General features: G+C 43.3%; 1 protein-coding gene across 2 annotated transcripts in view; it reads left to right on the forward strand.

Annotated features, from left to right (window-relative positions):
* The window catches only part of SYT12 (synaptotagmin 12), a 170,354-nt gene extending 166,940 nt beyond the window's left edge, over nucleotides 1-3,414 (forward strand). For both annotated transcript variants that reach the window (XM_073604557.1, XM_073604558.1), the window contains exon 8: nucleotides 943-3,414. In XM_073604557.1, coding sequence (XP_073460658.1) covers nucleotides 943-1,116 — 174 coding nt within the window. In that variant the 3' untranslated portion in view covers nucleotides 1,117-3,414. The remainder of the gene's footprint in view (nucleotides 1-942) is intronic.
* The last annotated feature ends 9,870 nt before the right edge of the window (nucleotides 3,415-13,284 follow it).

A 13,284-nucleotide genomic window follows, 5' to 3' on the forward strand; every position in this document is an offset into this window, starting at 1 on the left:
GATCTTTAGAGCTACTATTTATTTCAAAGTTTTATGTTTGTAATGTGGTTATGACTAAGGCCTTATAGGCTGAAACGCGTCAACTGACGTAATCTGCATTTGTTCACTGTGGCTATTCAATAAAATGAAGACATTTTAAGAGCAAAAACCAGAGTGCAGATCATTTTTCTCCAAAAATAGGTGTGCCAAGTTTATAGCATCATACTCAAAAATACTTGAGGCTGTAATTGGAGCCAAAAGTGCTTCAACAATGTACTGAGCAAAGGCTGTGAATACTTATGTACATGTGATTTTTTATTTTCAATAAAATTTGCAAATGCTTTGAAACAACAAACCTCAACAAACCAAACCATTTACCACTGATAGGGGTTCTTACAATGGTAAGCTTTTATTTATTCATGTAAAGTGTGAGCTGGAGTTTGGTTTCAATTATGTAAGTGTGTTTAAATCTGCTAGTCCATCTAACACTCCCCTCCCCCTGGATTATGCCCCTGTGTTCCTTCATCCAGAGGAGGGGCACACTAATACAGGTGGTGTGTTACTGTCCAGATCACCAGGTGAAAACAGAGGAAAAGCCTAATAAAAGGAAATGATTGCAGCCATTATAGCTAATGATTGGTAAACCACAATATATTACAGTTTTGGTTTTGATTTTAATACTGTTTTCACTTCTAGATTGCACAGGAGACATAGCAAAACTCTCTTTATAATCTCATCCATGCAATTACTGTGAGATTGGATTTTCCATGCTGCTAGAAGGATATCCAGGAACATATCAAATAAAACTAGGGAAAAATGCATAAGCTCTAAATGGCCATTAATAGAAGCCCCAATCTCCAAACAGCAAAGTCACCTTGTTCCTCCAAACAGGCATGTCAAACACTGGTGGATTTGCAGATTTCCAAATGCTGTGATATGATATGGTGATTTTTGTCTTTCTAGGACTTGTCTCTGAGGGTGACAGTAGCAGAATGTTGTGATGACGGCAGAACAGAAAATGTCGGCCATGTGATCATCGGACCTTCAGTCAGTGGGATGGGCATGACCCACTGGAACCAAATGTTGGCTACCCTAAGAAAGCCCGTGTCTATGTGGCACCAGCTACGACAAAACTAACTACAAATTCAAATCATGATAAGATTGTTGGTAATGATAATAATGTTAATGAACCAAAAGGCAAAGCAGAAAGTTATCATGACTCTCTGTAAACATATTAATGTACAAAAATACTCTGTAAATATCTGGCATGAGATTTATTTCCTAATATTCCAGGCTGTAAATTCTGCTAAGATTTTACTATGATTTTCTGTTTCCAACATAATTTAAATTCAGGCTGTACATTGCCAAAAGAATTGCTAACATTTAAAGACTTATCATCTGTGTTTGCTTTGCTACACACGATATTCTACTGAGAATTATGAAACAATTATATTTTGCTGACAGTTACAATATTTAGATGATCTAAAAAAATACCTTGGGGGTTAGCTTGTTATTATGTAACAGCTACCTCTAGCCAAAGCCATATGTGTGTTGCCACAGAAATATTAATGCTCAGCTTCTAAACGTAAGGAGAAGTAAATATTTTACATTTTTTAATCTTAAAACAAATTTCCATTCTTCATCATGAATAATAAAACAGAACAAAGATGACATAAGTATAATCTTTATATCTTCTTAAAATTGTAGTATTTATCTGTTAATCAATTATGCAGCAGAGTCTTAACTGAGATTTGAAATCCAGCAGCTTGTGGGCAGGACATCAGAACATAAATTCAGCACTATGTGGGCAGGATAGAAATCCAGCATGTGCAGGACAGCAGGATAAAAATCCAGCGCCTCGTGGGCGGGACAGCAAGATAAAAATCCAGCGCCTCGTGGGCGGGACAGCAGGATAAAAATACAGCACCTCGTGGGCGGGACAGCAAGATAAAAATCCAGCGCCTCGTGGGCGGGACAGCAGGATAAAAATACAGCACCTCGTGGGCGGGACAGCAAGATAAAAATCCAGCGCCTCGTGGGCGGGACAGCAGGATAAAAATACAGCACCTCGTGGGCGGGACAGCAGGATAAAAATACAGCACCTCGTGGGCGGGACAGCAGGATAAAAATACAGCACCTTGTGGGCAGGACATTTTTCCACTCAAGCAAGGACTCTGCTGCTGTTTCCACCATGCATAAAGTCAAGCTAATCTCAGTAAGTGCATTTTGTCAGCACAGCCTACATTTCTTGCCCCAGGTCCCCTTTTGATGTTTTGTGATATGTGCTAAGCTGCATAAATATGTGGCATGCACAGATATGCAGAGGGTGTTGATTTTAAATGTTTTTATGTGTTAAGATTGTGTTTTCTTGAATCAATATGAATTTAATAAGGTGAATTATTTAGTTAAATACTAATGGGATTTAATATGGATGTAAAGTATATAATGTCCCCAGCCTGCACGCTATGGTGGTACAGTACAGCTGAATTTTGTAGTGTACAAAGATATGGAACGACTTGGGGTTTTTGCGGTTTACATTTTGACTGTAAAAAGCACCATATATATTTGATGTCCCTGTTGTCCCTTACTCTACTGAAGTGATGTATGATAGAGAAGCACCACTACATTTCCATTGCTTTCTCACAATTTTTAGAAAACCAGTATATCAGGATTATTGATTTATGTGCAAAGATTCACTTACTGCATGATTTAAATAGAGTTCACAACTGAATGTCTGTCACTTGATACATTATTGACACGATTCATATAGAATAATTGTGTTACACCCAATGGCCCCCCCAAAAGCAGGGTTAATTAATATGGTGGATAATTTCATAAAATATGTTTTTTTTTTTTTTATCAAATGATAAAAGGTAATGTTAATAGATGTTTCTGCTGAATTACTTGATTAAAATAAAATTGAAAAAAATTATGAACCACGGATTTATAGAAAATTGAAAAAAAAAGTTTTAACCTGTAAATAGTTAAGAATATATAATGCAAAAAATTTCAGATGAACTATCTTTTTCTAACAATCATTGAATTTGCCACTTGTGACTTACTCTGAAGCAGGATATTGGTAAAAAAGGAAGGGTGGAATATTTGCTTGGAAAATTAGTTTTGAAATTCTGGTAAACTACTGGTGTGTATTTTGTGTACACCCCCTGGGCAGCTGACACATTTGTATTTAAAAAAAAAAAAATAAAAAAATCATAGCTGCAGTTCATTGTAATTTTCTAAATTAACGTCCACAACATCAGTGAATGAATATATAGTCAAATGATTTGCAACTAAAGGCAACCCATTTTGCTTTTCTTGCTATCAACACGATCAAGGACATGCAAATGAGAAAATGTATCAGATTTTCATTTTTGAAATTTGAACGTATTGTTTAAAAGGAAACCTGTTAAAAAAAAAGACCCTCATTCATCAATACTCACTAACCCAGAATAAGTTTACAGGTAAGGACTTCTGATCTATATAATTTTTCTGAATCAGTGACTAAAGCTGGCCACACTAGTAGATTTTCAATTGAAGGTTTGTACAACCAATTGTTTGAAAATACCCAGTACATTTGAAAAGGACTTGAATAAAAACAGTACACACACGGTTAGAAATTTGTTCGTTCAAGAAAACGTTTCCATCTTGCTCCTTTGAATTCTCTAGTCATTGCGGCTGAAGTTGAATGTTGATTTGACCCCACTGATCAAAGAATTGAACGAATGTTCTTAAATTGAAAAATTTTGAACAAAATTCTACTAGTGTATAGCCAGCTTTAGGAGGCATTATAGACAGAAGATTAGCTTAAAGGAGTTGTAAACCCTCGTAGTTTTTCACCTCAATGCATACATAAAAACCTCTTGTAGTGCACCAGCCCCCCCCACAGCTCCCCTTTTACTTACTTGAGCCCGATTGTTCCTGCGCCTGGGACGAGCACACCCGCTCCAGTTGGTGTCTCGGGTCCCGAGTGGATAGATCGATAGCAGCGCAGCCATTGGCTCCCGCTGCTGTCAATCAAATCCAATGACACAAGAGTCGGGGGGCAGAGTCGAGTCCTGCCGTCTGTATGAATGGACGCAGCAGCAGGACACAGGAGCTGGGGGACCCCAGAAGGATTGGGGCCACTCTATAGGGTGTAAAGGGATAGAAAGGCTCACACAGCAATAAAAACCTGCCTAAGGTGCTAACCTTTTATTGTACCAAAAAAATATATTATTTTTGTTGCTTTCCTGTTCCCCACTGGAGAAATTTTCCATCACTTCCTGTCCTTCTGAATCCTTATGACAGAGAGGAAGTGAAAGGAGATCTCAATGGGACCACAGGTGACACTGAGTCCTCAAGAGAAATTATAATCATCCTCCACTGTATTACAAACAAAAGAAAAGTTTAGGCTTGAGATGGGCTTAAGATGTGGCTAAACAACTTATTGCATTGTCAAAAAAAATAATCAAAATCAAACCTCTGGACCATGCCATTCTTTCAATCCAATACACTTCTCTCAAAAGGATAAAAAAAGTAAAGAGTAATTTTTGTGATGCTGGAAGAAAATTAATATTTTTTAAAATATATATTTATGTTGTGGATACTCAACTATATGAAGTTACTCTTAACACAGATTTTTTTCTATAACAAAAGTAGGTTGGACTTTCGACAAACTGAAAATTCAGCATTGCCACAGTAACATATAAGAACTCACAAATATATGTGAAACTTGATGTGTACAATACACACTAATAAAAAAAAATAACGAATTATAAAACTATTTTGCATGTATTCAATGTTTAAATATATTTCTAATGAATATTTGAATAATCATGTCAATGATAACAGCTTTATTAACTGCAATAAAAAATATTTTCATGAAAAACATATTACGTGTCATGTCGTCTGACCTTGGGTTTCAGGACGGGTTTGTGGGTTTGACACAAATGATGATGCGGCACGGCTCCGATCCCCCTCTCCCTCCTCACAGGATTTGATAGACAGCAGCAGGAGCCAATGGTTCCTGCTGAGGCCTCCATGTCCAGTGAGCAGTGGCGTTGCTATGGGGGTGCGGCCCTCACCGGATGACACCGGCCAGAGGGGTGACACCGGGGCTGGCGCTGCTACACAGTGCACTATATTGCTTGAAGCTAGCAGTTCGAGCAGGGCACCCAGCCGTGCGGGGGAGGCTGCTTGTATCACTCTCCAGTCAGTCTAAGCTGTCACTTGAGACCTTCAATATCTCTCGAGGTAGCCAGAGTTGGTGGGCGGAGCTGGGGTGTGGCTGTCTCTTCCACTCCTCCCACAGACTCCTTCACTCTGGCTGATCCCGCAGCTGAAGAAGGAGAAAGAGGTGAGGACACAGCAGCCCCGCTCGGGTGTCTGTCTTCATCTGCAGGCATGTTGTAAGTTTCTGTGTAAGCTGCAAGTCCTAACATGCCCTATAGCCCCCAAACTGCCACTATACCACCCCAAACTGCCAATATACCACTCCCAAACTGCCAATATACCACTCCCAAACTGCCCTATACCACTCCCAAACTGCCCTATACCACTCCCAAACTGCCAATATACCACCCCAAACTGCCCTATACACCCCAAACTTCCAATATACCACCCCAAACTACCCTCATACACCCCCAAACTGCCAATATACCACCCCAAACCACCCTCAAACTGCCAATATACCACCAAAACCACCCTATACCACCACAAACTGCCAATATACAACCCCCAAACTGCCCTACATCACCCCAACCTGCCATATACCACCCCAGCTTGCCCTATACAACCCCAAACTGCCAAAATACCACCCCAAATTACCCTATATCACCCAAACCGCCATATACCATCCTAACCTGTCCTATACCACCGCAAACTGCCCTATACCACCCCAACCTGCCATTATACCAGCCCAACCTGCCATTATACCACCCTAGCCTGCCACTATAACACCCTATACTACCCTACCCTGCCACTATACCACCCTATACTATCATTTACAAGGGCCAGTTTGGGGTGCACCCCGTGACCGTGCGCTGCCTGCAGGGCGATGGGAAGCCTAGACAGGAGAGGGGGTGACACCAGGTTTTACAGCACCAGGTGACACCAACCCTAGTGACGCCATTGCCAGTGAGGAAGGAGAGGAGAGCGCAGCTGTTCTCAGGCACAGTGCTGGATCAAGATCAGGCTCAGGTAAGTATTTAGGAGGGGCTGGGGGAGCTAACAATGTAAGGTTTTCCACCTTAATGCAGTGGATGCATTAAGGTAAGAAAACTTAAAATGTTACTAAACCCAGGACCCTGCATTCACCATATCTGGTCTCCCACAGTACACAAAACATGGAAATGCAAGAGTTTTAGGAAATATAAAACTGCTAAATACCTTTTTTCATCAGCAGTATATAGCAGTCTTGTGACTTCTATCAGTGCCTGGTTAAAGCTTGTAGGAGTTTTTATTCTGCTCTGACAGTCCTATAAGGCTACAGGACCCCTGACCATCTGTCTGGACAGTGCTGATTGGCCCTGTGCTGATCACATGCACTCTTTCAAGAAAAGAAAAAACCCTATAGCAATACACACTAAACTGAGCATGTACAGCTTGTCCCCTACCCTCCCTCTGTATTATCAGGAAATGGTTTGGGGACAGTGAAAGAAGGGGAGGATCAAAGAAAACAGGATCAAACAGCCTTTTTAAGCAATACGGAGGATTAACCCCTTAGGTTCCACAAGCATGCTGTACTGCATATACAGACTGATTTTACTGTTGAGCATTTAGTAACACTTTAAACCTTTAAAACCACTTTAAAGAACAAAGGTTATCAGTTTCAAGTTTTGTCCCTGAAATCCTATAAATAAAAAAAAAAGTTTTTTTATGGGAGGTCAACATTCATGTTTCAGAATTAAAGTGTAGCTCCAATATAGCAAATAAAAGAAATATAGCATATTGCTACACAAGCCATAATGTAATTTAAAATTATTTAAAATGTCTTTTCCTTTTGAATTTGCAACCTGGCAATTTTCTGTAAAATTGAATGCAATATGGCAACCTGGAGGACTTCTGTACACAGATGGTGTACATAACTTTCCTGGAAATGTCATTTCCTTCTTGTGTGATAGTCTGCACTAAGATACATGTCAGATTTTAAAGCATCCTCTACAACAAAAATGTTTTTTTCGTGAGATACTCCCAAAGGGTGAATCGCTTCTAAAGGGATGTAGACCCTGCAACTTTCATAATTAGAGCAAGGTAAGTGCATCAGCTGATTAACAGTTTCCAACACAGGCTGAAATGCCACCCAAGCGGGAGCCCTATTGTTCTGGGAGGACATCATATGACTTCCACCCCAGAACATACCTCACACAGACAGGGCCAATCACAGCTAATCACAATAGTAAACACTGAATGAATCCTATTTATTCAGAAAAATATGATTTTTATAACAGCTTACCTGTAAAATCGTTTTCTTGAAGTACATCATGGGACACAGAGCCATAGTAATAACTATATGAGTATATAGCCACCTTTAGGTGATGGACACTGGCACGCCCAAGACAGGATGTTGCCTCCCTATATAACCCCTCCCACACTGGGAGCACCTCAGTTTTGTAGCCAAGCAATATACGTATATCCCAAAGAGGGGAGGAGGGATCTCTGTGTCCCGTGATGTACTTCAAGAAAAGGATTTTACAGGTAAGCTGTTATAAAAAATCCTTTTTTCTTTATCATACATCACGGGACACAGAGCCATAGTAATAACTATATGGGATGTCCCAAAGCAATGCCATCTGAAGGGAGGGAGACACATATAAGCAGGACGCCATCAGACTTGAGGACCTATACTGCAACCTGCAGCACACTGAGCCCAAAGGCGGTATCCTCATGTCTTTTCACATCCACCTGATAGAATCTAGTGAACGTATGGACTGAAGACCAGGTTGCAGCCTTGCAGATCTGAGCCATAGAGGCCGGTGATGCACTGCCCAAGAAGCACTAACTGCTCTGGTTGAGTGTGCTTTGATCTTAAAGGGTGGAAATTCCCTTTCAAACCATAAGCCTGAATGATAATTTGTCGAACCCATCTAGAAATAGCAGTTTTTGATGCTGCCTGTCCTTTCTTAGGATCAACCGTCTGGCAAAACAAACAAAACATCTGTTTTCCGAATCTGAGCAGTTGCCTTTAACCCCAATAAAAAACTTTTATTCAAGAGCATCCGAGTCGCCAGCCTTTTTCTGATTCAAATACTGCATTTTGGGGCCTGAACGTCCTGGCTAGAGCACCGGTTCACAGTTCATATATCATCATATTGGCAGTGGAGCTGGAGTATCATTTTGCTTCAGTTGCCTTTAAATAGACTTTAATTGCTCTCACTACATCAAGGGAATGTAGTGACTTCTCTAGCCCAGAACGAGGTTCTGGAAAAAAATGAAGGAAGGATAATATCCTGGTTCAGATGAAAATCTGACACCACTTGAGGCAAAAAAAAACTGGATGAGGCCGCAACACCACTTTGTCTTTGTGGATAATTAAATATGGCTCTTTACATGAAAGAGCCGCTAATTCTGATACCCTTCTTGCAGAGGACATCGCAATCAGAAACACTAATTTCCTTGTCAAAAGGACCAAGGGAATAGATCGTATTGGCTCAAATGGCTGTTTCTGCAATACCGACAAAACCCAAGTTCAAATTCCAAGGACATAATAGTGAGCTAACTGGCGGATTAAGCAGAGTCACTACCTGTATAAAAATCCTGACCAAGGAATAAGAAGCGAGTGGTCTCTGAAACAATACCGATAAAGCCGAAAGCTGACCTTTGATAGTTCAGCTTCATTTCTACCCCTAATTGCAGGAAAGCCAGAATTCTGCCTATGACATACTTCCGAGGATGCCAACCTTTGGATTCACGCCAGGAAACATATGCTCTACCAGACTCTATAATATATGACTCTGGAAGCTGGTTTCCTAGCATTAATCAGGCTAGACAGCACTGACCCTGAAAGACCCCAATTCTTCAGAATATGGGTTTCAATAGCCAAACCATTAAATTTAGTGTTTGTAAGGTAGGGTGGAATACTGGTCCCTGCAAGAGCAGGTCTGGACGTGGTGGGAGTGTTCATGGGTCCCCCACTGCCATCCTTATGATCTCCACATACCAAGATCTTCTGGGCCATGCCGGGGCTACAAGAATCACCGGTTTCCCTTCTTGCCTGATTCTGCGAAGACGAGGTAGCAGCTGAACAGGAGGGAACGCATAAATCAGTAAAAACCGATCCCACGGGTCACCAACGCATCTGACCCGCAAGCGAGTGGATCTCTTGTCTTTGACACAAAGTTGTCTAGCTTCTTGTTGAACCTGGACGCCAATAGATCTAAATCCAGGGTCCCCCATCTTTGACATATAGCCCGGAAGATGTCGGGATGAAGAGACCATTCCCCAGGGAACAACTGCTGGCGACTTAAGAAGTCTACCTGCCAATTCTCTATTCCTGGAATGAAGATTGCTGATAGGCAAGGTACATGCTTCTCTGCCCAAGCTAGGATGTGATTTACCTCCCTCTGGGCTGCATGACTCCTGGTGCCCCCCTGGTGATTGATATAAGCCACTGCTGTAGCATTGTCGGATTGGATCCTGACAGGACAATTCCGCAACCTGAATGTCCAGACCTCCAGAGCCAAGCATGCCGCCCGAGTCTCTAGCATGTTGATGGGCAAGTTCTTCTCGGTCGTGGACCATCTTCCTTGGACAGACGCTTCTTCCAGGACTGCTGCCCAACCTGAAAGGCTGGCATCTGTTGTTACCACCCTCCAGGTAACTGGCATGAAGGATTTCCCCTTTTGCAGATTCTTGGTCATGCACCACCAATGAGGCTATGACGTACTTTTGGAGTCAGATGGGAAATCTAGAGCTTGGACCTTTTTGTTCGAAGCAGTTAGTATACTGTTTTGCAACAGTCTCGAATGAAACTGGGCATAGGGAACAGCTTCGAATATAGCCACCATCTTCCCCAACAACCTCATGCAAAAGCGAATGGAGGGATTCTTCTTTGTCCTGACCACCAGAACCAAATCCCTTATAGCGCTGATTTTTGCCTGGGGCAAAAACACTTTTCAGTGTACTCCAGCCTTCCTAATAGCTTTAAGGATGATTTTTCTAGTTTTAGAATCCAACCTAGGTATTCCAGGTAGGTTGATTGTGCTGACCACACTTTGGTCCAAGCAGGCTACCGACCGGTCTACTAGTAACAAGTCGTCTAGGTATGCTATAACCGTTATGCCCTGAGTTCTTAGTCTGGCCAGAGGTGGGGCCAGAACCTTTGTAAAAAAACCCAGGGTGCAGTAGCTAGGCCGAAGGGCAAAGCTACAAACTGAAAATGGTGCCCTTCTACCTCGAATCGCAGAAATCTCTGGTGAGCAGGAAAAATAGGCACATGTAGATATGCGTCCTTGATGTCGATTGATGCCACAAATTCCCCTCCTTGTAGGATGGAAACTACTGACTGGATCGACTCCATGGGAAATGAGCGAATATTCAGGAACTGATTTAGACCTTTGAGGTCTAAGATGGGCCTGACATCTCCATTTGGTTTTAGCACTGTGAAGAGGTTTGAATAAAACCCCAAACCCTGCTCTTCCACAGGGATCTCCATGATCACCCCTTGAGATAACAGTTGGTCTAATGCCAGGAACAGGGTTTGCCTTTTCCCTGGATCTGTGGGAATGTTTGACCTCAAAAAACGAGGCGATGGAAACTCTCAAAACTCTAGCTTGTAACCCAGCGCTATTGTGGAGATTACCCAGCTGTCCTGAAGCTCTTCCTGCCACACCTTTGCAAACTGCAAAAGTCTTCTCCCCACCCGAGCGAGCGGGGGCGCCCCTTCATAAGGAGGCTTTAGAATTCTGCTTTGTAGGTTTCCTCCCCAGAACTTCTTTTGTCTCTGGGCATGACCTTGAGCTTTATCTCTTGGACCTGATGGCGGAGGCTGTCACAACTGCCTGGAGGCAGATGCTCCTGGCCCTGGAGAGGAAGCTTGCTTAAACGAGGGTCGCTTATTCTTTCGTTTAACTGGTAACAAGGTACTTTTCCCACTTGAAATCTTTTGAATGTATTTATCCAAGTCCTCCCCAAACAGCCATTCACCGTGAAACGGAAACCCAGCAAAAAGTTTTTTGTTTTTTTTTGCATGGCGCCTCGGCTGACCAGTTTTTCAGCCACAAGATCCTACGCATATACACCAATAGGAGCATAAGGCAAGAAGCCTGATGAATAGAATCTTTAATAGCGTCAATTGCAAAACACAACGCCCTAGGCAGTTCGGCTAAGTCTCGGGCCTGCTGAACTGGAATATCTTTAAGAACCTGTTTCAGCTGGTCTTTTAGGGACTGACAGAAGTCTATTGCCACCACAGCAGGTTGAGTTACTGCACCTGCCGTAGAAAAAGAAGTCTTCTGTAAAAAATCTAGTCGTTTATCTGCTGGATCCCTGAACATCTGAGCATGGTCTATAGGGCAAGTCAGGTTTTTATTCACAGAGGATATAGCAGCATCTACTACAGGAACACTCCATTTCCTGGTGAATTTCTCTTCCATAGGATTGAGAGTTAAAAATTTTTTAGGAGGGAGAAAATGCTTATCAGGGTGAACCCAATCAGCATATATAAGTTGTGCCAGCAAAGGATGAACAGGAAAGGCGTGAAGAGCCTAGTGAAGAAATGGGCCTTTTGGCTGACTCTGTCAAGGGCAACTTGAATGCAGAGCACTAGCAATTTCTCAGATTGAGAGGCTGAGAAAGGTTCTTCAACAGTTGATTCCTCTGAAGAGGAATCATTAGATTGCCCCTCTTCCCGGTCCCCTGAGGGTAATTCCTCTTCCTCCGGCCATTGCTGCTCTTTTGACAGGGAGTCCGGAGCGGGGGAGGGACTATAACTATTGTGTTTCCTCCCACTCTGGGAAGAGGATGCGATTAAAGCTGCTAACCTCTGTTCTAACTAGGGGTGCAACGGATCAAAAATCTCACGGATCGGATCGATCCTCGGATCAGAGTCACGGATCGGATCAGAAAAAAAAAAAAAAAACCCCACACAAATCTTGTTACACCCACCGGAGTTTTAGATTTAAAAGCTATTTTCAACACAAAACCGAGCTTATATGCATAAATACAGTATTTGTGCATATAAGCTCAGTTTTGTGTTGAAAATGGCTTTTAAATCTAAAACTCCGGTGGGTATAACAAGATGTCCGCTTGCCCCCTTCTCACTCTATCATTATTGTACTGTGCAGGAGTATGGGGTATAGCAAGATGGCGGCGACGAAATGTCACTTCCTGTCCAGACAGTGGCCGCTTCCGGGTGTACTAAGATGGCCACCGGCTCCGGAGCTAGGCCGAAGCCGCGGCCTTTCCTATGGCTGAGGCCGAAAAGTGCTCCGCGGATCGCGGGTGTGCCGATCCGCGGAGGGTGATCCGTACGGATCACGGATCGGCAACGGTCCGTTGCACCCCTAGTTCTAACCCAACCAGAGCTGAGGATAAGGCATCTTCAGTAAAATTAATAGGGGCTGGAGGATTGGAAACAGCTGCTGCACCAGAGAAAACCAACGGCTCATCCTGGCTAGCCACCTCTGGTCTGTCCGGAGAAGAAGGTACTATGGAGGCATGACCAGGGGCCTCAGAGCCTGATGGGGAAACCTTTACCTTTTTTGCAGGTGTTTAAACCACCTTTTCGGGATGCATAGTACAAAGCAACAAACAGAGGTTCTACAAAGACAAGCGCATCCACTGTTGATCCGCGAGGGGCCCTCTTACAGGCGCCGTGTACAGCTGATTTCTAGGCTATTTCTGCCGGCTCCTACTGTGCAGGCGCTGCGCCTGCGCAGTAGAGGGGGGTCCTTATCCGCCGAGAGGAACTTTCTCGGCACAACACCGGCCTCGCACTAAGCCATGCCCCTCATCCCACCCCTGGAACGCCTTTGAAAATTCAAAATGAGATTCTTGCATGCGAGCTTGGCGCCACCCGGGATCTCGGCAGCAGCGCGGGGGGAAACGAGTACCGCTTTCTGAGCCACCTGGGATGCTTGTAAAGCATTCCCCGGGGTGAACACCCGGTGGGGTAAGAAAGCCAGACCGCCCACTGGCCGGGCATGGTCTTACAGGGAAGATGCTGTGCTCCGAAGACCCAGCAATCCCCCTGCCCTTCATCCACAGTGGCGGCGTCCGTCCAGGGAAAAACCCTTAGAGACACAGCAGCGTACACAGGGAGACCTGGCTATTGTGGAGATAAGTATGCTCCCTACGCCATCTAGTGGTGATTATTAGGCATGACAAGAG

Source organism: Aquarana catesbeiana, linkage group LG11 (genome assembly GCF_042186555.1).
Source record: "Aquarana catesbeiana isolate 2022-GZ linkage group LG11, ASM4218655v1, whole genome shotgun sequence".
NCBI classification, from domain to species: domain Eukaryota; kingdom Metazoa; phylum Chordata; class Amphibia; order Anura; family Ranidae; genus Aquarana; species Aquarana catesbeiana.